At 37.8% G+C, this 23088-nt stretch overlaps 3 protein-coding genes across 3 annotated transcripts; 1 reads left to right on the plus strand and 2 right to left on the minus strand.

Moving 5' to 3' along the window:
- Positions 1–375: 375 nt before the first annotated feature.
- On the minus strand, positions 376–3550 carry LOC133295544 (uncharacterized). Its single transcript, XM_061494385.1, has 4 exons — positions 3313–3550; positions 3045–3171; positions 2195–2363; positions 376–798 (listed from the first exon to the last, which is right to left on the minus strand). Exons 1-4 carry the CDS (start codon positions 3520–3522, stop codon positions 579–581), a joined length of 726 nt encoding a protein of 241 aa, XP_061350369.1. The 5' UTR covers positions 3523–3550; the 3' UTR covers positions 376–578.
- Positions 3551–5356: 1806 nt separating this feature from the next.
- LOC133295547 (uncharacterized) lies at positions 5357–6870 on the plus strand. The gene has a single exon (XM_061494387.1). The coding sequence runs from the start codon at positions 5411–5413 to the stop codon at positions 6581–6583; it is 1173 nt and encodes a 390-aa protein (XP_061350371.1). The 5' UTR covers positions 5357–5410; the 3' UTR covers positions 6584–6870.
- A 3927-nt stretch (positions 6871–10797) lies between these two features.
- Positions 10798–14893, minus strand: LOC133295534 (uncharacterized). The gene is made up of 3 exons (XM_061494376.1): positions 14332–14893; positions 12602–14248; positions 10798–12518 (listed from the first exon to the last, which is right to left on the minus strand). The coding sequence occupies exons 1-3, from the start codon at positions 14891–14893 to the stop codon at positions 10798–10800; spliced, it is 3930 nt and encodes a 1309-aa protein (XP_061350360.1).
- Positions 14894–23088: the final 8195 nt, after the last annotated feature.

The raw sequence follows: 23088 nt of genomic DNA on the forward strand, positions 1-23088 counted from the left end.
CTAGATTTGGGTTAAATGACACACTCTGTTTGAGTGAATGGCTTGTCCTACATTCTCCCATCTTTGTATCATCATGTTCAAAAACTAGAAAATAACACACACTCGAAACAACTTCCAAGATTGACGTGAGTTCGAAGATAAAGCTTCAAACGAGAGAAGATATAAAGGACGCCTTTCGAATAGGCCCTTCGTAAAACATTATTAATAAAAGAGAAAGACATTTGAATATTTGTTACTATTCATAGACACATTTGATGGGTACAACCAATGAAGAATGCAATGTTATTGTTCTTTCTTTTTTTTTCTTTTTTTTTTCGGCTATACAAAAAGTTCTCATATCTAACACACTCAATGAGAACGACATTTGTAGTCTTGTTTGGATTCGGGAAGGCCAAAAAGAGATTTCTCTTTTAACAAAATCTAACTTCAATTACTAAAAAAAATATCTTAATAATACAGTCACATGTGGTAGGTACTTCTGTTGACATTCTTAACAAGAAAGTTTTTCAATTTAATAGCATAGTCCTAAACATGTCACATTTTACCAGGTAACCTACAAAGGAAACACACAGATAATGTCAATCAAACTGTTGCCTTAGATGCATCTCTGTTTCACTTTTCCAGGATGCATGAGATGACTGGCCCTTCATCCTTTTAGATTTTTCCTTATCTTTGATAGTTGATCCCTTCTTCTTGGACTCTGTGCTTGTATCCTTTGGAGGGCGATCACCACATACAGGGCAGACCATTCCACGTGCATTGGAGAATGTCTTGGGAATCCCACACTGCAAGCACATTCTACAAAGAAAGTGACAGTACTCAGACTACAAGCCAAAATAATAATAAAATCTATCCACACATATGAAATAGTACTACCAGTCTATAACTTATTCCTCAAGTTACTGCATATCTGCTCCAAGAATAAGGGATGAAATAAGTGTAGGACTCAGCACTACACTCACTAAAATTAAACAAAACCGACTCACCTAACTGCTTTCATCCATCCACTTTTTTTATTTTTAAGGGTAAATTATACAAAACCATCCTACACTTGATTGCTTTTTCAATATAGCACCCTAAACTTTTAATTGAAACAATTTACCCCCTCATACTATAACATTATAGCAATTAAGCATATTTGACCAATTAAAAACAAAATTACCCCTATTCCCTTGATCCACCAACAGCCCTCTATTATTGTCGGTCACCTATCACTCCCTAATATCATACATATGCTGAGTTAGATCACTACCTCCTCTTCCAACACTTTTTCTTTTCTCATTTGTACCCAACCATTTAAGGACAAGCCCCAGTCTTGTAGCACTATTAGTTTCCAGGCTTAATTTCATTAGCCTATTATAGATTTTAGACCAGGTGCATGTTTGGTAAAAAAAATAGAGATAATTCTTTTTAAGTTACCTTAAAGTTAAAAACACAAAAGGTTCAAAATAAGCTAATTCAAACATATACCAACACAACACGCACCATTACACAAAATCCATCCATTTAGGGAGAGAAAATTAGAAAAGTCACAACACAAGAGCCAGCATATGATGATAGGCAGCGACAAGTGACCGACAACAACAGGGGGCTGTTGGTGGATCAGGGAAATCGGGGTACTTTTGTCTTAAATTGGTCAAATATGCTTAATTGCTATAATATTATAGTATGAGGGGGTAAATTGTTTCAATTAAAAGTTTAGGGTGCTATTTTGAAAAAGCAAATAAGTATGGGGTGGTTTTGTATAATTTGCCCTATTTTTAATGTCACATGAGTCCACATATTTCTAATTTTAGTAAGGGAGTAACAAAAGAGTGAGCTTGAAGCAACCATAAGGTTGTTCCTTGTGACCAAAAGGTCAGTGGTTTGAGTATGACAAACAATTTATTTACAAATATGCGAGATTAAGACTGCATACAATCGACCCTTTCCCCTACCTTTGCAAGTCGAGGAGCCTTGTGCACTGGGATTTGCTCTTTAAAAAGTAGAGGAGTACTAAAAATGTACTCAAAATAAGGTGGAAATTCCAAGTCATCTATTTGAAAGCTCATATCATAAACAGTTTGCCAAGATACACCTACAGCGAACTTGTAAAGGAGCTTTATGTACAGACTACACGGAGCACTATTTGGTATTAAGAGGAAAAAATAAATAATATTTTCAGGTCCTGAATTTACTAAGGAATAATGCATACCTCAAAAGCTCTGCAGCATCTTCAGCATTAGGATTGGTTGCAGATGGCACCCGCTTGACTTCTTCTGAAGTGCTCAAGGCAGCTGATGTTGGAGGTTGGCTACCATTGATGTCACTTCTTACTCGCTCATGAATCCCAACTAGTTGAGCTTTTGCCTCTACCACCGCACCTATGAGAAATGTATCAATAAATATTATACTTTCAAAATGAACAGGATGGTACATTCATACTCATTGAGCCAGATTAAACATGAAACAAAATTAAGCGAAGATTCTTCACTTCATTTTAATAAACTCCCAGCTGAGTTGACACATCAAACTATCATAGTCATGTACCGATCCTTAAGAAAAAAATTATTTTAACTGCCCATTAGTTGTTTCCCCATGTAAAAGTGCATTTAACATATCAGTAACTTACGCAACACCACCCATAAGCATTTTGAAAGGGAAAGAGCCTCTTTAAAAAATCAAAAAGAATAGGATATCCACTCCAAAATTAAGCCAGATAAACTTGTAAAAGTAATAAATCAACAATACAACAAACCAGAAATTTTTTTACAATGAAGTGTAAGTAAAACCGCCACATAGATTACACTAGATACTCTTTCTAGTTCTACACTATAACAGGTCTCAAGGTGCAAGGAAAAGCCACCCAAAATCAACACCAGCAACCCCTGGAAAGCTATCTCAAAAGTGAATTCATGCTTAACAACTACATTCACCATCCAAACCATACATACCCTTTTACACCATGAGGCCACAGCTTATATATTTTGTACACAAAATCATAGTTAAGATGAAAAAAGAAAAGAAAATAACAAAAACAAAGAAAGAGGAAATGGTTACAGTACCTGTGGGTAAATCCTTCTTCTCTTTGCGATGCCTCCGAGAGCCATGCCTCCCTTGCTGCTGTTCAGCATCTCTTGCTGGGTTATACTCCTCCACGCTATTGTTCAGAAATTGGGGAGGTCCTGAAATCTTCGTTAGGGAAACAGAACCATCCAAAAAGATTCAATAACTGGGACAAAAATTAAAACTTTCGAGGTGCAGAAGATAATTGAATTCCGAAATTTGAAAACTTGAATTGTGGGTATTTGAAAGGGGATGTGGGGAAGTTACTTCGGAGAATACGTCGAATGCAGAAGGAAGACCAGAAGCAGCAGAAGTGTTTTGGGAAACGCGGTCGAAGAAGGATCTGTCGCCTAGAGACGGGTGGGTCGCGGCGGAGGGTTCGCCGCCGCCGACGTCGTCGTCGTCGGAATCGTGGATGTTTTTGTGTTCTTCTTCGTCTTCACCAGAAGAATAGCCTTGAATAAGAGACAAGCTCATTGGGTCAGTATCGGTGTTACACCTTTGATTCAATGATGGCAGATATCATATCAAACCCTATTTATCACTTAGAAATAAAGTTTGGAACATCAGATAGATAGAGTATTGTGATACACAAATAATGTTACGCACAATATTACGATCACATCTTAACCGTTGATTTCCTTCAATTAACGATTATTATTTTTCAAATCAAACTTATTAATTAATTATTAATTCGCAATAAATGATAATCGTTAATTGACAGACAATTACGAAGGACATAAAATTAATTTGTATATGATTTTTTTAAAGAGAAAGATACTCTAACAACAATCAATTTTATCAATAGACAATTATGTTCATTCGACGATTATTTATTTTCAGTATGATAGAATGGTGCAGCGACACATGACTGATCATGTAATGACTAGTTTTTTATATTTCTGTTTCTAAAATGAATCAATAATCATTGGTTGTTTCTGTTAACCAGAAATTTCATATTTAAATACTTAAAATGGAGAAAATGATATTACTAGAGCTGCAAGCCTGCAACGAAATTACGATTTACGAGTGTATACAAAACATTTTATATGATTAGAGCTATTGAATGTTCCTTGGGGAGTATTTGGTAAGAGATTTATTTTGAGATTGATGGGGAAGTGTGAATGAGTATCACATATTATCATGTTTGGTATAAGTTTATCAAAAATTTCCCCATTCAAATGAGTTACCATGGAAGGGTTAATTGTGTGTAATATGTGATGAATATTACTGTTTCAAATACCACTTCTCCTATGGTATTTTGTGATGACTGGGTAAGTAAAAATTTGAGCTAAAATTTCTTGACAAAAATGGCCCTTCCATAGTTTACAGATCTAGTCTCGTGAAATTTGCTTCCATCGTTTACAAATCTCATCTTGTAAAATTTGTAACCTGTAACCTGCAATTAAGCTACTGCCTTTTGCATTGCCGATCATGATTCCTCTCCCTTTCTATCTTTCTCTCTTCTATTTCATTTTCTATCTCTAAATTTCTCTTCGTCTCTCCCTTCCATCGTTTACAAACCACCGTGCCTTTTTTGTTTTGTTTTGTGTTCCCTCTGATTTTTTCTTTGTTGGAAAATTTTGTATGTACATGTACTATTTTGTTTTCCTATTTTGAAGGTGGGTTTTCTTCCGTTGCCTCCTTTTGTATCAAATTTGATTGCTTTCTGCATCTTCAAAGCACCATGCATGTGTTGACTTCAATATCTGTACTGGAGCAAACCCAACTAGAAAGAATAGAAGTAGAGAAAGACAGATATCGAAACTGAGATATTGACTTTGGTTCAACCAATCAACAATTAAAAAATTATAATGGTTATTTTTGTTATTTCAATCCATTTTCTTATCAGTATTTTATCTTCAACCAAACAGACATTTAAAATATTTTATTCAATTTTCTCAGCTATATTTCAACCTACCAAATAATTTTTTTCTAATTTTTCTACCAAACTCATTTCCTACCGTAGCCGTATCAATTATATTTCTCTTGCAAAATTATTTTTTTTCCTTTATCAAAAGCCACTTAATAAAAGCGAGCGTGGATGTATCTGTGTTGTGTGGCAGTTGAGTTAAAGAGAGACGGGGGCAAAACGAAACGACAGTGTGTTGGATAAAGATAAAAATAAATTCAACCGGTGCATAATATAAAAGAACATAAATGATTTAATGGTGAAATAAATTAACAGTAACACTAATTGCCTTTATTTTAAATAAGATTATATAATAACCTCCAAAAAAAAAAAAAAAAAAAAGATTATATAATTAAATGTAAATATATGATAGAAACTCGTGTTTTGGTGGCAGTTTTGAGTGTTGGAGAGGGAGAGAGAGGGAAAAGTGGGGTTTTGGGGAGTGAGTGAGTGATGGATTTGCAGCGTAACAACTCGTCGTCTCCTTCTTCGTCTTCTAATTCCATAAACAATTCTAACCCCAACAAAACGACACCGTCTCGCGACGACCCTATGCAGTCTTGGTGGGAATCCGTGTCCAAGGCTCGTTCTCGCATCCACGCCCTCGCCGCCATCCTCCCTTCCTCTTCCTCCCATTCCCTCTCCACCCTCGCCGACTCCGACCGCCCCGCCCTCTCCCTCTTGTCCTCCCCCGCCGCATACTCCGCCATCTCCGCCTCCCTCTCCGGCTCCGAATCCGATCCACTCTGCCACTGGCTCTACGACACCTTCCTCTCCTCCGATCCTCACCTCCGCCTCGTCGTCCTCTCCTTCGTCCCTCTCCTCTCCGGCCTCTACCTTTCCCGCATCCACTCCGAACATTCGCCTTCGCTCGCCGGCTTCGAGGCCATCCTCCTCGCAATATACGCCTACGAGACCAAAATCCGCGCCGGTAAACCACTCCTCGTCACTATCCCCGACCTCTCCCACCCTTCCATCTACCACTCCCCTCTCAGGAAGCCCCCTCCTTCCGCCGCCGCCACGCCGCCTTCCGTCGGCGTAATATCTCCCCCTCTGGAGCCCCAATCGGCGGTGAAATCGACCAAGAGGGGTTGCATTGTTGGCGTGGCACTTCATTGTTACTACTCACAGATCTCTCATATGCCAAGCTGGTCCAAGCTCGAGTTTTGCCGCTTCTCTGCTGGTTGGGCTGGCCAGGATTGCCCTTGCAGGACAGAGTTTGATCCTGTTGGGAATGATGTCAATGGTGGTGAGATAGAGATTGAGGAATTAGAGATAGAGATGGGGAATTTGCAGATTCTTGAGGCTGAGGCCAAAAAGGGGGATAGGATCCCTTTGCCTTGGGAGATTCTGCAGCCTGCTTTGAGAATATTGGGACACTGTTTGTTGGGTCCATTGAACTCTCAGGATGTGAAGGATGCTGCCTCTTATGCTGTGAGGTGTTTGTATGCGAGGGCTTCTCATGAATTGGTGCCTCAGGCTATACTTGCTACGAGAAGTCTCATTCAACTTGATAATAGGGCTAGGGATGCTGCCAAAGCTGCTGCTGCTGTTGCCACTGCCACTTCAAATGCTAGCACGCCTACCAAACTCAAGAATCCTGAAATTCTTTTGGTTTCTAAGTGAGCATTAATTATGTTTGCCGTATAGTATAGTATAGTATGTGGGTTGCTGTTCAAGACCACTTTCTGTACTCTAGCTTGATGCTGTAAGCACAATTCAGTTTGTATATTTATACACACACACACATATGTATATAAAACTTCCCAGGTGATTAGTTAGGTGTTTTAGCTTCTTTTTGTTTTCTTCATGAAATTATCAAGTGCTTCAGTTGTGATCTTGTTTGATTGTAATACTTCTATGTGGTGCGGGCCCTTGTCTCTGAATTATTGCTGTAGTAAAGAATGAGGAAATTGAATGAGTTATTCTTTTTAGTTCATAATATGCTTGCTGGAGCTTTTACTTTCTCTAGATTATAGTGGTCGCTTCAGCCTGTTTTGATTTTCTAAAGTTAATAATTTGTTCACTTTCAAATGTTATTTTTGAATATGGTTTGAGGTCACTACTACTAGGCCTTTATATTTTTGCTTATCCTTAGTGACAATGTTTGCAACAAAATCTATTTCTCTTGTGTTATCTGTATTAATTTTTTTTTGTTAGTTTTTGAATTCTCATATATAATCAGTTTGTTTCTGTCTCTAATCATGGTCCTGATTCCTGTAAATTTATCAATTTTGTATTCTCTATCATTCACCTTACCGAGTCTAAGTTTGCCCACACATTCAATACAAGGCTTCAAGGTTATCATCATCAGGGCATCAGCCCTCAGGCAGCCTCGGGTTCGGAAGAAGTACTAGTTATTATTTTAGTGTATAATAGTCTAGGTTGTATTCATGGAAGGGGTGAGCTTGTTCCTTTTATAGAAATGGACACATTCGTGTAGTTAGAATTAGAAGGCTATATATGAACCATCATATCTATAATATCAATCCTGCTTCACTATTTGGCTTTTACCATAAATATCTTCTGCCTTTAAAATCTTTCCCGGTAAATTTTGAGGATGATAGCCATCCTAAAGATACCAGGTTTTCTGAAGTGTATTTTAGGAAGAAAGGGAAGGGTAGGAATGGAATTAATCCCATCGGTTGGAGCATGGGAGGTGTGACCTCACTTTTAACAACCTGCAGTCATGGCAACAGGGCGTGTGGAATGCAAGGGGGTAATTCAGTTAGAAATTACAATGGAGGGATTAGAAGTGAGTGGGGGAAGCAGAAAAGGGATAAGTTTTGGGAAATTATGGTTTGGGAGAGAGCAGGCACTCTCCAATTTGCCTATGCTATCTTTGTTTCTGTGTTGGCCACTACTTGTGTACACACTCATCTGTCTGATTTCTGATACCATACTGATATCAGTTATTGGAGCGTGGTTCCATCCCAAAATATCAATAATACCTACGTTTGGTTTCCAGTTCTATCAGAGATATGCAATGAACTTTTATAGTTTGTTTGATGCTTGCCAGGAGGATACAGTGGAATTTTATGATAACAAAGAATTCGTAGTAGTACTTCTTAGAAGAAATGATGGAAGAACACATCGTCAAGAGTAATAGTGTAATACTCCTTGGGCTAATTGGGCTCCATACTGTTTGGCGATTGCAGGTCTAGAAGTTTCAAGTTTAAATGAATAATCAATTCAACAATTTTATTTGCTGAAAGTTGAAACTTTATTTTGCTAAATTCTGCTATCCTTATTTAACTTTAATAGCATCAACAAGTTGATAAAATACACGGATGTTCCGGTTGACATTATGCACTTGTTACCCAACAATCCCTTCTTGGGAGGACCAAGCAAGAAGGACAACAGAAGTGAAATGGAGGTTTGGGCCCCCTAAGGATTTGGTGTTGCTCATATTTTACAAGGATGCTCACTTATAAATTTCATAAAGCTCAAAAGTTTGGGCTTGAGTGACAACTTACAAGTTGCAACAATGGTTAGGAGTTGCAAAAGTAACAGTGCACTTGGGCTTCTTTAGCAGCTATTTATCAACTTGAACATTGTGTCCCCATTGTGCATTTGTCTGTCTGAGTCTGTTTTAAAGGTAAAAATGTAATGTTTTATTTACTTTTTTACTTTTGTATCTTGTCTGTTGATTCATTATAAGTAAAATATAGTTGGCTAATCTTATAGTCCATATATTCGTTGTTGAGCATGAGCTGTTTGTTTACAGCAAGTGTATGTTTAATGTTTGTAGACCGCTGAAGTTTAAAAAATTTCGATGCTAATTACCTTTGTTATCGGGGCACATTCTATACCTTTAAAAACAAAGAAGAGAAGGGAATGAGAGCATGGACATTAGACACCTAAGTTGTTTGTGTGATATCACCAATAGAAATTGAAGATAGCCTCTTAGAAGAATGGTAGGCCTTCTTATAATGAATTTTATTATAGACCAATGAAGAGTTGGATAAAATACAACTACAATCAAAGCCTTTTTCCCACTTGGAGGGGTTGGTTACATGGATCAAATGATGCCACTGTGGTTTTTCATGCTATTTCTCTACCCCTATTTATTAGGCTATCTTTCATGTGATCAACTCTAACATTCTTGCATGACCACTATTGATGGGTTAAATTAAAATATGGCAGCCATTTTCTATTTTGCTTGGATTTCACTGGATATGTTCGACTTGAGAATGCATTACTGATATGGGTTTAATTATCTGAATTTGGAATTTTTGGGGGTTGAGGCCTCATGGTTTTTCTTTTGTGACATTTAAGAAATTGTAGACATCAATGAAGACATTATCAAGGATGACTACAGTCATGTTATGCCACTTTTCTAGTATTAACAAGGTGCAGCAAATACTGTCATCATTATGGCATGTGGACACTTCTGGTCTAATTCGGGCCATCTCTTGAATGCTTATGGTAGACCTGGCAGTAAGCTAGGAAGTAGTGTAATTTTCCTGCTGTTTTGTTGTTTTGCAGGAATTGTGGACTTTCAAGGAGCTTAAGATCTTTTTTTACTTGGCTCCTAAGGTCTATATTCGTAGAATAGTTTTGTTTTGGTTTTGTTTGTGAGGTTCTTCTTTTCTTTACTTTATTGGCATTTCATTGGCTGTTAGCTTAGCTGGTGTTTTTTTTTAACCGGCCCTTGCATGGTTCTCTTGGGGCGAAGCTCCTAGCTCTTCCAATTGCACACTTTTGGCTTGTTGAAATTTCATTTTATTTACATCTCTTTAACATGCCTTGCCTTTCATGAGAAAGGAAAAATATGTTTATTAGCTTGCTGATTTTTCCTTTTGGATGGTTTTGTATGTATGCGTTTGACTTTATAAGTAGAATGGAGAGATAGCTGGTGGTGAATATGGCATAATTTAATCAAATTCAGTGGGAGCTATCTGGACTATTACAACACAAAAACAACTTTGCATACAAGTACTTCCTTGTTCATCTACTCATAGCTAACACATATATGTACATTTGATCACAATTGTTCTAAAATTCATGTTATATATGAATTTATATTTGGGTTAAGTATTACGTTATGTTCGCTCTGATTTCACTTGCTTTCAAGGATGCCCAATTGTCTAAGAGCGCCCTTTTTATTTTATTTTCATCCTTTTTTTTAAAAAAAAAGAAAAAAGTTTTCATGCACTTTTTGCTAAGCCTATTGTAGGGTCATTTTCCTGGTTGTACTTGGTACTTATCACCAAACCCCAAACTCCTTTGTCTTGTAACTTTTTTGTTCCTCTTGCTATGTACTATTACTATTCTTTCTCTTTTTCTATTTATTTTTTATTTTTTTATTATCTTACCGTCCTTGCTAAAACGACAAAGAAAATGTTTAGACTGTAATATCTCACGTCAACCTCAAGGTTTTTTAATCAAGAAAATTTATTTATAAACCTAAAGCACTATAAGTGGTTTTGAATGAAGTTGTAGTATTTCATTAAGTCCAGCTCAAAGAGTCGAAGCTCGTGGGGATACCGGAGGGAGCCAACTCGTCTCAAAGAGATAATTAGGGTTGGGTAACTCCAAAAAAGTATTTCATTAAAGTAGATTTTTCTTTTCTTTTCTTTTCTTTCATTTTTTTTTTTCAACTGCTGAAAGAAATTCATGAGAAGCCGAAAAAAAGGGAGTTCAAATACACATAAAGATGTGAAAACAAATCATTCAAGTACTTGACCAATTTGATAAACAAAACATCCTACAGCTAGCAAAAGTACTCCAGAGAAAGCCAACAAATATTGACTGAATTCTATAAATGTTTATTGGATTATTTTTTATTTATTTTTTGGTAAACAGGAGGGGCACAAGCCCAGCAAAACAACAACCCGCTAACTAACACAAACACCCCCTTCTAACAGGGGACCTAAACCAGAAGGGATGCTACCCAACACCAAAAACCGATCATGAACATTGAAAGCAAACTTAGCAATCCAATCCGCACAAAGGTTTCCCTCTCTACGAACATGAAGCAGGACTGTATGCCAATCCTTATCCAGCAAACGCTGGATGGTATTGCTCAGAGCGTAACAAGCGTTGTCCTCTCTCTTGCCGACTATAGCTTGGATGGCCTGGAGGGAGTCACTCTCAACAATAAGGTTCTGAACTTTCATTTCCCACGCGAATTGAAGACCTTTTAGGATGCCCCAAAATTCTGCCGTCAAGGGATCACAGCTACCTATATTATACACAAAACCAGAAACCCAATTCCCATACTCATCCCTAATGAGCCCACCACAAGCAGCTTGACACGGATTCCTCCTCAAAGCTGCGTCAACATTCAGTTTCCACCAACCTGAAGGGGGAGGCTTCCACTTCACCCTGCATCTCGGCTGGGGAAGGAAGCTGCTGGGTGCATTACTCACAGCAGCACTCTTATACTCCATAATATAATTCGTGATGAACAGAGGAACATTGATCGGTCTGCAAAAGTTAGCTTCATGAGTCTCTTTATTTCTCCAGTTCCATAAGAACCAGACTGTAGTATTGAAGAGATCTTGCCAAGGTAGAAGCTGAGAGTGAGTCCACCCTTTGTCTACGTTTTTTCGAATCCACTCCTCTTGGGGCAAGGACAGGAAGTCACAGGGGATATTCCCTGCAAACCAGAAATTCCAAACAGGGAGCGCTTTTTTGCAATCATGAAGCACATGCATGATGTTTTCTACCTTATCCAGACACACATGGCAGAAAGGAGAACCTCCCCAGGCTGCTGTCACCTCTCTAGTAAGGATTCTACCATGAAAAATCAGCCAAGTAAATTGACGAAAACGCTGCGGCCCTTGCCATCTCCAGATAGATCCCCAAATTGGGTCCCTGTTGATATACTCAAACCCCATAAGACTGGTATAAGCATGTTTAACAATGCTCCTTTTGTTTGTGTTACTCTTCCAGACCAGGCGGTCAGTCTCACTCGAGAGCGTTGGAGGGATAACTGATCTAATTTGATCTACCACGTCCTTGGGAAGCATGCTTTGGGGGATATCTAGCTGCCAATCCCCTATGTTAAGGTCTACCATGTCAGCGAATTTAGCCTCCAAAGCAGCAGGGGAGAGGGAGGAGGTGCAAAATTCACTGATAGTGGGAATCGAGTGCAACCAGGAATCTTTCCAGAAATACACATCTCTACCATTACCAATTTTCCACTGAAGACACCCAAGGAACCTGTCCCAAATGCTACACAGGGCTCTCCACATCACAGAGTCATAAGGTTGGGATGAGGAGGATCTTCTAACATCAAACTTCCTGCCATATTTTCCCAGAAGCAAACGGACCCAAAGAGCATTGTTGTTGTTTAAAATCTGCCAAGCAATTTTGAAAAGGAAAGCTTCATTATGGACCTTGAGGTTATGCAAACCCAGGCCTCCAACCCACCCAGGCTTACAAAGCTTGTTCCACGCTATAAGGTGTACCTTCTTCCTCTCAACACAGTCTCCCCATATGAAGCCTCTTTGGAGCTTTTCAATTTCATTGCACACTGAGAGGGGAATGGAGCCATGTTGCATGTGGAAGGTAGGGATAGAGCTGATAACTGACTTTGCAAGGGTGGAACGACCTGCAAAGGAGAGAAGATTTTTTTCCACCCAGCAAGCCTATCTTTAACTCGCTGAATAACACCATTAAAGTTCTGCCTCCTACCTCTACCATGATACAGAAAGGAGCCCAAGTACTTCCCCAGAGAATCAGCAGCCTTAAACCCACTAGCTTGAGTTAACAACTCCTTCACCTCCGAAGTAGTATTCTTCGAGAAGTACACCACAGTTTTCTCGATACTCACCACCTGCCCAGACATATCACAAATTTTTTTGAGCGTTTCCAGCATCACATCCAGCTGGACAAGACTTGCCTCCCCAAAAAGGACCAGGTTATCTGCAAACATGAGATGGGAGATAAACGGTGCTTTCCTGCTCGCTCTCATGGGTTTCCAGCGTTTCGCTCTCACCGCTCCAGCAATAAGGTGAGAGAGTTTATCCATACACATCACAAATAGGTAGGGAGAAATAGGATCCCCTTGCCGAATACCCCTCGAGGGATAGAACGGATCAGAACGGCTGCTATTCCATAACACCTGGAAGCGGGGGGAGGTAATACAGGCTCTGATCACCTCTGCCATATCAAGAGGAATACCAGCTTCTAAGAGGACCTGATAAATGAAATTCCAATTCAGCCTGTCATACGTCTTGGCAAGGTCAATTTTGATCGACATATAAGCTTTCTTTCCCGCTAATCTGTTCATAGAATGAGTCATTTCTTGAGCAATAATAATATTATCATGGATGACTCTCCCGGGAACAAAACTGGTCTGAAAGGGGGAGACTAGTTTGTCCATGACCCCTTTCAACCGATTCACAATGATCTTCGTGGTAGCCTTATACAGGACATTACAGAGAGCAATAGGCCGCATCTGATCGATTTTCTCAGGAATATCAACTTTAGGAATGAGAACTAACAGAGTATCATTTACCGATTTAATGCCTTCTGGGTTGTTGAAGAAACCTGTAATATCATTACAAACTTGATCAGCTATCAGGTCCCAATTACGATGGTAGAAGATTGCAGGAAAGCCATCATTTCCAGGCGCTTTGTGAGGCCCCATTTGAAAGAACGCAACTTTAATCTCCTCTCTAGTAATCGGTTTGCTCAGAAGATGACAGTCAGCAGGATCCAGCGAAGGCCAGTTAACCTGCGTGGAGAGCCAAGTCCTAACCGGTTGATCATCAGCAAACAGATTAGAGTAGTAATTAGAGGCCAAGCTTTTAAGAGCATCTTCACTACGAATCCAAATACCCATCTCATTCTTCAGAGAAAGGACTTTATTCTTGCGCCTGCGAGCCACAGCAATAGTATGATAATACCTGGTGTTACGATCCCCATCCCTGATCCAATTGGCCCTTGATTTCTGAAACCAGAGTTGCTCCTCCATATCAAGGGTTAGGTCCAATTCCAGACTAAGTTCAATCTCCAAATTCTCCAGGAAAGGATTATGACCACGCTCCAGATTCCTTTGAATACCATCAAGTCTTCTGAGGAGAGTCATCTTCTTCTTATGGATATTACGAAAGGTGTTTATATTCCAATGTCTAAGAGTCGGAATCAGGCCCATAAGATTAGACATAGTACCCCCTGACTTCCTCCATTCCTCCTCCAGCATGATCTTAAATCCCGGATGCTCAAGCCAGGGAGGAAAGAACCTAAAAGGACGATCCTCCCATTCCTGGTTGACTGGGGAAAGCACAATAAGGAGAGGGTTGTGGTCCGAATTGGATCTAGGAAGGACTTGGACCACTGCTTCATCATAGGTATTTCTCCAAAGGACATTAGATATAGCATGATCCAGCCTCTTAAACACACGGTCTAAGTGCGCAAACTTTGGCCCCTTCCAGGTGAAAAAAGGCCCTGAGCTACCAAGATCCATGAGCTTACACACTCATCAAGGACAGAAGCAAAGGATCTACATCTTCCCATATCAACAGGAGCACCACCCTTCTTCTCATCCGCAGACAGAATTTCATTAAAATCCCCGGCTACCAACCAAGGCTCATCAAACTCATGCTGCCACCTCTTAAGGACCTCCCAAAGCTCACTTCTTTTTTCCACTCTCGGATTTGCGTAGATAGCAGAAAAAAGAAACGGTTGACTGTTGTGAGGCTTAATCCTTGTAAGGATAGCTTGGGAATTCTTCTCCACCAGCTCCACAGAGAAGTTGAGGTCGTTCCACAAAATCCAAATCCCCCCTACAAAACCTACTGCATCTTCAAAAATCGAATTGCCATACCCAAGGCTACTAATAATTGTGTTCGCTCCTGAGCCACTAACTCTAGGCTCTAAAAGCACCACCATCTCCACCTTATACTTACTGGAAAGAGTCTTCATGATGCTTTTGAATCTTTTCTTCGCCGCACCACGACAATTCCAAGTCAGCACAATCATCGGAAACTGGAAAGGTCTTGGTGAGAAATATGGGCATCACCATTCCCACTCCTATCCACTCCCTTATGGCCATTGTTGTGCCTATCCCTTAGGGCATTATCACCAGCTTGATTTCCTTTCAACACTTTCGAACCAGTGGCTCCATCTTCGCACACCCCAATCCTATCCCAGTTCTCTTTTCCTCCTCTGCGACCTGGTACCTGGAGACTCCCTTCTCTGGAAGTTATCATAGCTGCTACAGCTGATTTAAGGGCCAACTCCTTTTGTTCGCTGGACATAGAGTTAAGGATTAATAAAATGTCATGCTCTCTCTCACTGCTAACCCCCGTATTCCCCTGGGGCCTCTTTTCTGTCAAGGGCTTAAGAGCGGACGAGGGCTGGTCTAAAATAATGGTCTCGGGTATCTTTTGCTCAGAAGCAGTACCAACCAGATGGGAAGGAGACAGCCCAACTGGCCCAGTGATTTTATTTATCAGAGAGCTAACTGGGCCCCCAATAGTGCCCGAAGGGCCTTTGTCTTTTTTCTTCCTTACTTGCCTAATAGGAGGCCTTTCCACAGACAAATTCTTTGTCTTACCTGCCTCCTTACTTTCCAGCTGTTGCTTCTGAGCGTTGGCCCCACTCGTATCGTCTTTATCTGATTTCTGCACCGCCGGCTCTTCCTGCTCAGACGTCTTCGACAACACGCCAAATCTGGTACCAGGTACATTCCCCGATGGTATTACTTCCTTAGTTCCAACAAGCAGTTTTCCGTTCGCTGCCAATAAGTGGTTTCTGGTTTTCCTATCTGAGTTCGTCGGAGGAGACCCTCTCACGTTTTTTCCTTTCGAGTACTTTTGGACAACCATCCACTCTCCGAAGGCACTCTCCTGCCTAGTCTCTCCTTCCTGCTGCTTCGGTTCTGGCTCGGTCAGGGTGGTCTTACCATTTCGGACCTCTGGTTGCGTGTTCACAGTAGCGACCCCTCCTGAACAAGACTCCTGTTTGTGCCCGTATCTACCACACCCAAAACACACCAGGTGCAGTCCTTCATACGCAACTTGGAAGAAACTATCCCCAACTTGGAACATAGGGACAAAGGTTTTCCGGAGGTCTACTTCTATGCATATTCTAGCATATTTAGCTTTTTCAGTGTATTCCCCAATACCTCCATCTGATTTCCTTATCGAGTTTTTGTCTACCTTGAGCGTTTTCCCGAGGAGGTTACCTATTCTCCAAAGGTTATGAGTAGTATACAACTCCATGGGAAGACCCGGTATTCTTGCCCAGACAACCATCCTCCTTACTTGTTCATCATAGGGATCAAACATGGGTCTCCATCGTTGGACCACAACGTAGTGTTCAACCACAATCCAGGGCCCCTCATGAAGGACATGAGCATAGTCCTTGTCATCTTGGAGGTTAACAAGTATGTGGCCATTCTCCAGGTCAATAACCTCAAACTTCCCAACAAGCTTCCACATCTTCAGTAACCTGGTTATTAAGAAGCGATTGCTGATTTTTTTCCCCATAAACTTCACAATCACCGCTCTTCTCCACTTTCTACAGTCCTCCTTATGTTGCTTTTTGGGATAATGGAGTACTGGGCACAAAGGGTTACTTTGTTCCTGGGGAGGGAATTCTTCTGGTTCCTCATCTTCCTCATCATCTTCCTTTCTTAGCGAGGTTACCAGATCCTCTTCTTCACTGTCATAACCCATCTCATCTCCATTGATTTGGAGGACAATGTCTTTGTAAGAGACTAGCCTCCTCCCGCATGAATCTACTGGCCTTTGCTCCTTCATGCACACATCAGCCCTAACTACCCTAGGTTCCCCCATTTCACCTGAATCGATTCCCTGTAGTTGCTGGTTGGTTCCAATCTCTCCACACTCCTTTTCAGGCATTTCGTCATCCATCGCTGAGTCGTCATAGCCATTTTCCTTGGCTTTTTTGCCACCGCGCTCCAGTCGATCTTCTCTGTCCCTCTCCGATGCTCTACGCTCTCTTTCCTCCATTACTCTCTTTTAAAAAGTGGAAGTCATTATTGGATTTTATTTTAAAAGGTGGTTTTTATGGTATTTGATGTGTAATGGATTTTGTATGGATTGATTAATATTGACACATGGACAAATTACCATAAACCAAAGGTATCCAAGAATATTTCAAATAAAAATCACTTTCATAATAGGTGGCTTCTAAGTTACACATTTTGTTTTTGGCCGTATATGTTACATTTTTTAACCAAATATTATCACCAGAATTGGCATTTTTATTTAACTTCAACTTTACACAAAATAAAAAACGTATCAAGTTTATTGCATGTCAGGCTTTTTATAACAGTATAGAAATGAAGACCATGAGGGTTTGAATTTAATTAAGTTACAGCTTCTTAACCTGCAGGGTTTTAAATATAGCACGGTATCCTGGTGCATACAAAATTTTCACATGAAAAAATGCTGATATGACCAAGACAGATCAAGTGCAATCTGACTTCCAAAATCTTTGATAAGCAACTAACTCCTGTCAAGTGCCTACAAAAGAGCTTGCCTTCCATCCTTGAACAGATGCAGGTTTTAACCCAAAGGACACTAAATGTGCCCTGCCTCAATCACCAACCTCTATCTCTATAGCCAGTGCCTGCAAATACCTGTGCCCTGGCATAAGATCCTACAATAAAGGAGTTGCATTAATTGGTCAAATTGGGGTTCTGCTTAGTCTTCTTTTTTTTTTGTTAATGTTTTTTGCATACACTTTGCAACCCTCATGTGGTCCAAAATATCCCACTGTCGTCTAGTACTGCAATGCTTACTGAGCATTGACACAATACTGAGATCTGATTCCTATATAATGACATTATACGTCACAATTATATTTTGTAAGTATGTGAAAACATTTTTTTTTTTATTGCTTAATAAATAACATAACTTTTATTATGCTGTAACATTGCTATCTCCCTTGTCTTCCACTGTTTTCATATACATCAGATAGCAGATATATGTCACGTGCATGAGGAGGTGGATGTACTGAGCAGCATAGAATAAATCCACAGCAGATTACATAACAGGAAAAACCTGTTATGCATAATTCTGGGATTGGTGTACTTCGTATTATGTGAAAGCAATGGTGCTTGCACCCCCACCTAGCAGAAATTTAGCTTATAATTAGTATATATTGAATTAATTATAAATCTACATGTTACCATTTTAAAAATATATTATTTGTTGAGAATAAATATTTATATAATTATTTGATGACTAATAATTTTGTTTTATTTAACATGAACTAATGATATGTCACTACCTGATTAGCTTAATCCACATTGTTTGTGTAAACTAAGTCTGAGCAAGAAATTTCTTTCCACCTCACCACTAACTAGTAAATTTACAAGAAAATCAGTCCTCACCAAGAAGGAAAAAAAAAGAAAGAAAGAAAATCGGTTGCAGAGTTTCCATGCATGAAAATAAGACTTACTAGTTATGTCCTGCATGCATTTCATTTACCCAAGCATTGTGTACAAAATTTTGGTCTAAAGAGGGGAAGAGGACAACTTTATTTGAACTTGAGAAAGAGAAAGAACAAATGGCTTCTTTTGAGAGGGAAATGGAGAGGGGCTACAATGTACGGAACTGAGAAATATGTAAAAGCAGTGAAAAGCAAAAGAGAAGGGAAAGCAAAAATGATCAAACATTGACTCTGCATCATAGCACTTAAGAAATGAGTTGAGAAGCAATTAAACAACAAAAGGAAAATGGAAGTTATACACTTATTTTTTAGATTATCCCTATGCTAATTGCATAGGTTTTCTAATTTGGAGTTCGGGACAATTCTGAGATTAAGTTTTTAAACAACTTTCAAAGATGATGCTGGAATGATCGAACACATGTTCTCATTCTCACAAGCTCAGCTCTCATGCACTAACTAAACTAATATTGGTGAAGTTATACAGTTTTAGATATCACGTGGATGTGTTCTGAACAATGAATTACTTAAAAAATAATAGTAATATTTAAGATATTATTTAATAATTATAGAATTATAAATATAAATAAAACATTAATATTTCACACAAAAAAACAGAGAACAAAAAAACCTGCCAAGGAAGTTGGACTATAAAGATTGGAAGGAAGACCATGAGAAAGCAAGAGGAGAGAAAAGCCTGGTGAGCTGATTCACTGAGAAAAACTGTGACCATACAATTTTAAAAGTGGAGTTGTTGCGGTCAAAATCATTACAATTTTTTTTTGAAAACAAATGACTACAATTTTGTTGCCACTAATATGAGCTGTCAAACAAATAAAAATTTTAAGAATTCGTTTTTTCTAAAATAATTTATCAATATTGAGTCCAAAACTCGTTTTGACACAGAAGTCAAGGTATTTTCATAATTATAATTTATTTCAGAGTTATAATAGTCTTTTTTATTATAATTTTAAAAAATTTCAATCCAAAATGATGTTATTTTAGGAACAAATATAAATAACTTATCTACATTCATTATTGTAGAAATATTAAAGCCTAATTTTATTATATAAAAAAAAACAAATAATAATTTTACAAGTTTGAGTTGTCATAGTCAATATCATTACATTTGGGTTGCCACGAATATCAGCGCTCAAACAAGTAATAAAAAGCTATAAAATTAAACAAAATCTTGAAACTTATTGCCTTATGTATTGTTCTAAAAAATTAGTGGAAAAATATAAAAGTTTATGTTTTTACAGTTTTACTGAAGGGATACGTGTTAAAATGTATGTAAAAATTCTTCTCGATAAAAATTGGTAAAAACATGTAAAAACATAAAAACAGTAAAAACACAAATTTTTACGTTTTTATTTAAATCAACAAACTGAACCGAATCAACATTTAACCCATGACCTAATTTTATTTTATTTATTTTTTTTAAAAAAAACCTTATTTTTCATTTCCCCTAAAGCGCAGTATCTTCTTCCAGCTAAACTTACGAGAGGCCGCTATATTTTCATTTAGGAGTTGTTAAATTTTATTTTTTTGATGTTTTGGAATTTGGTTATAGAAGTTGTTAAACTCTTTTTGTGTTTTTGAACTTATGTTTTATATAGTTATGGGACTTATATATTTTAATATAAAGTTGTTCATTGAATTTTGAGTAATGACTTATGTGATATTTCTTTTTACATGCATATATATATATATATATATATATGTAATTTTATATATTGACCTTAAGTAGTAAAAACTTTACGTCTCATGTCGTTTCTACTATTTACGTCTCTATCATTCTATTCCGTTTCTAAGTAGAAACTCAATTTTGACAACATTGATCCTATATAAAAAGTACATGCCACGAAACTAGATTTGTTTAAGCTAACATAAGACGCAAAAGTTGCAAACATAAGTGTAGGCTGTGTTAATTTTTTGTGTGTTAATCTACAGGGCTTTACATCTCTTCTTTCGCAATAGAACTCATGACTTTGCAGCAGACACAACCAAAAGTGGGAGTCACTCTTTTTAAAATAGAAAATAAAATAAAAACAAGACATAACTTCGAAGCACTCAGCAGCAGAAGTCTCTTCTTCCTTCAAAGGAGAAGTGATTTTCCCTGATTTATATTGCAGACTTAGACTCAAAAAGACATTTTATGTTGCACTATTTTCGGGGTTGCCAATTCAAATAAAAGGGTTTGCATTCAGTACATACATCTATCCCACAGCCAAAAGTATGTTAAATTGTTGAAGTGCGACCCTTATGTCTTTATTTATCTAAAGATTTTATTTACCTTATTGTATGGTCATTTTCCTGTAGGTCCTTCTTCTCAGCCTCCTTTGTCTTGTAATTCTTGTTCCTTTTAACTGTGTACTGTTACTATTCTTTCTTTCTTTCTTTTTTTTGGTGTAAATGTACTGTTACCTCTGTTGCACGGACTCGTTAAAATTCTCAAAATTCATGTGTCCGACACGGACACGCTCCGATACGCGTCTGGCACGCGGTCAACATTTGGGGACACGCTCGGACACGCTCGGATACGTTTTTTTTTAATTATTTTTTTATTATTTTATTTTTTTAACTAAATATTAAAGAAATAATTTATAAATTATTTTTTTCTGTTATGAAATTTGACATTAAAAGTTAACAAAATACGAAAAATTATTTATATTTATATTTATGTTATGAAATTTAAATATTTGATTGGTTATATGACTTATAATGGACTCTTATATGTATTAAATATAAATCATATTATATATATTAAAAATTTTATTTAATATCAAAACGTGTCCCAACGTGTCAAAATATGACATTTTTTAGAATTAACGTGTCGGCGTGTCGTGTCGTGTCCCGTGTTCCGTGTCCGGGCATCATAGACTGTTACTATTCTTTTTTTTTTTGGAGTTACCCAACCCTAATTATCTCTTTGAGACGAGTTGGCTCCCTCCGGTATCCCCACGAGCTTCGACTCTTTGAGCCGGCTATGGGACTAATCCGGAGTGCGGGGGAACAGTGATGGCTAAAGGTTCAGCCCCCTCCCCAAGAATGCATTCAGCGGGAATCGAACACATATTCAACCCCACTAGCTCAGCGCCAAATTACCAACTGAGCTGCACCCATTGGGTAGACTGTTACTATTCTATCTCTTTCTATATTAATTTTTCTTATTTTATAATCTTACCGTTACTTTTATTAGTCCAATGTATATAAATTGTAAATAGTAAATAAATAGAATGAGGCTTTTGAGAAACCCTTGTATCATTTACAAATCTTTATTAATATTCTGTAAATTTATTTCATTTTTGTGCAAGATTAGTGGGAATTTATCACTTCTATATTAAATTTATAAAAAGGATAAATAATGGGAAAAATGTGTATAATTTTGAAGGATGAAAGTTGTGTCATTTTAAGAGAGAGAAAGAGATAGATAAAGGAGGAGAGAGAGTTGACAAAAAAAAATAAAGTTGTGGGTCTCTTCTCTTTGTGAGAGTGAAAAGATGTAAGTTGTGTAATTTAAAAGTATAGATACTTTTCCCATAAATAATACATAAATTTCAATTACCAGCTTGAGCTTTTATATACTTATTAGATGTGACAAAATGAGTTCGATTGGCGGGCATAGTTTTTGAATTGGCCAACCCCTCAACCTTTTCTTTTTCCCACTTTTCTTTTTCACCTAACCTAACCCAATTTGTTATTTAGTTATAAAAAATTGTAAAAAGTTTACTGCATTTTCAACTGTTTCTGAATTCTTGTTCACAATAAAATAAAATTGTTATAAAAATTTACTTACTACTTAATCAAACTAAAAAAGAAATTTCTCTAACTTTTAGAAAGCTAAAATATTATTGTCACTGCAATTAATTTTAATTATTTTTTATTGAAGCTTAGCTATGAATAAAATGTAAGTTAAAAATAAAGAAAAATTCACACCGAAAAAAAAAACATAGTAAAGTGAAAAGTTATTATTTTAATTGTTATGGACCCATAGGGCCCATTAAGTGATATGCGTAATTCAAGATCTGAATCGGTAATAATCATGGATAGATATCCATCAAGGATATTAATCCTAATACGACAGCATAGCAAGCAGGTCTGGGCCCTTATCAGAGGCATCAAAGGCCCATCCATACTACCCACAGGTAACTTCTATAAATACAAGGTAAACCCTAAAAGTACGTTACGCTCTCTCTTTTACTGTTATGCTGTTACTGTGCGCGCGCACACACCCCATTGGCTAACGTCGTTATAATATTCTGTACATAGTGATCTGCTTGACTCAAGGGTATCTCCTCCATAGATACCTTAGAGAGGGCACCAGATCCAAAAGCAACATACCAGCCTACTGAGCTGGACATCTTTGTCCCAAGGACAGAACACTAATAATTTCTTATTGATAAAAAATTGACCACTGTTATCAAAAAAAAAAAAAAAAAATTGACCATTAATGTTAAGAAATGACGGTGACACAATATCAAATTAAAAGTAAATGGGAAAGTGCAGTGCAATAAAATTAAAAAATATATATATGAAAGAAAGTGCAGGTGCAGCAGCATCACAAACTGAAAAAAAAAATTAAAATTATAATTAAATAATAGAAAATAGAAGAAGAAAAAAAATAGAAAACTTTAAAAAAATAAAATAAAATAGCCAGACTTGCTCGTTTATAGGTGGGTTAATAGTGGGGCGGAGGACCAACTTTATCACCTCTAAATTACTTATAGGAGCATTCTTTGTGTTTACAAGAT

This window comes from Gastrolobium bilobum, unplaced genomic scaffold (assembly GCF_033153095.1).
Source record: "Gastrolobium bilobum isolate Gb01-03AN ecotype WA unplaced genomic scaffold, APGP_CSIRO_Gbil_v1 utg7694, whole genome shotgun sequence".
Lineage (NCBI taxonomy): Eukaryota > Viridiplantae > Streptophyta > Magnoliopsida > Fabales > Fabaceae > Gastrolobium > Gastrolobium bilobum.

Coding starts and splice junctions, on each gene's coding strand:
- LOC133295544 (XM_061494385.1), bottom strand. CDS start 3,522: ATGAGCTTGTCTCTTATTCAAGGCTATTCTTCTGGTGAAGACGAAGAA. Junction 2,364..3,044: donor GAAGAAGGATTTACCCACAG/GTACTGTAACCA, acceptor CATTTCTCATAG/GTGCGGTGGTAGAGGCAAAA. Junction 799..2,194: donor GATGCTGCAGAGCTTTTGAG/GTATGCATTATT, acceptor CTTTCTTTGTAG/AATGTGCTTGCAGTGTGGGA.
- LOC133295547 (XM_061494387.1), top strand. CDS start 5,411: ATGGATTTGCAGCGTAACAACTCGTCGTCTCCTTCTTCGTCTTCTAAT.
- LOC133295534 (XM_061494376.1), bottom strand. CDS start 14,893: ATGATTGTGCTGACTTGGAATTGTCGTGGTGCGGCGAAGAAAAGATTC. Junction 14,249..14,331: donor TTCACCTGGAAGGGGCCAAA/GTTTGCGCACTT, acceptor ATGATGAAGCAG/TGGTCCAAGTCCTTCCTAGA. Junction 12,519..12,601: donor CTTTCTGTATCATGGTAGAG/GTAGGAGGCAGA, acceptor TCTCCTTTGCAG/GTCGTTCCACCCTTGCAAAG.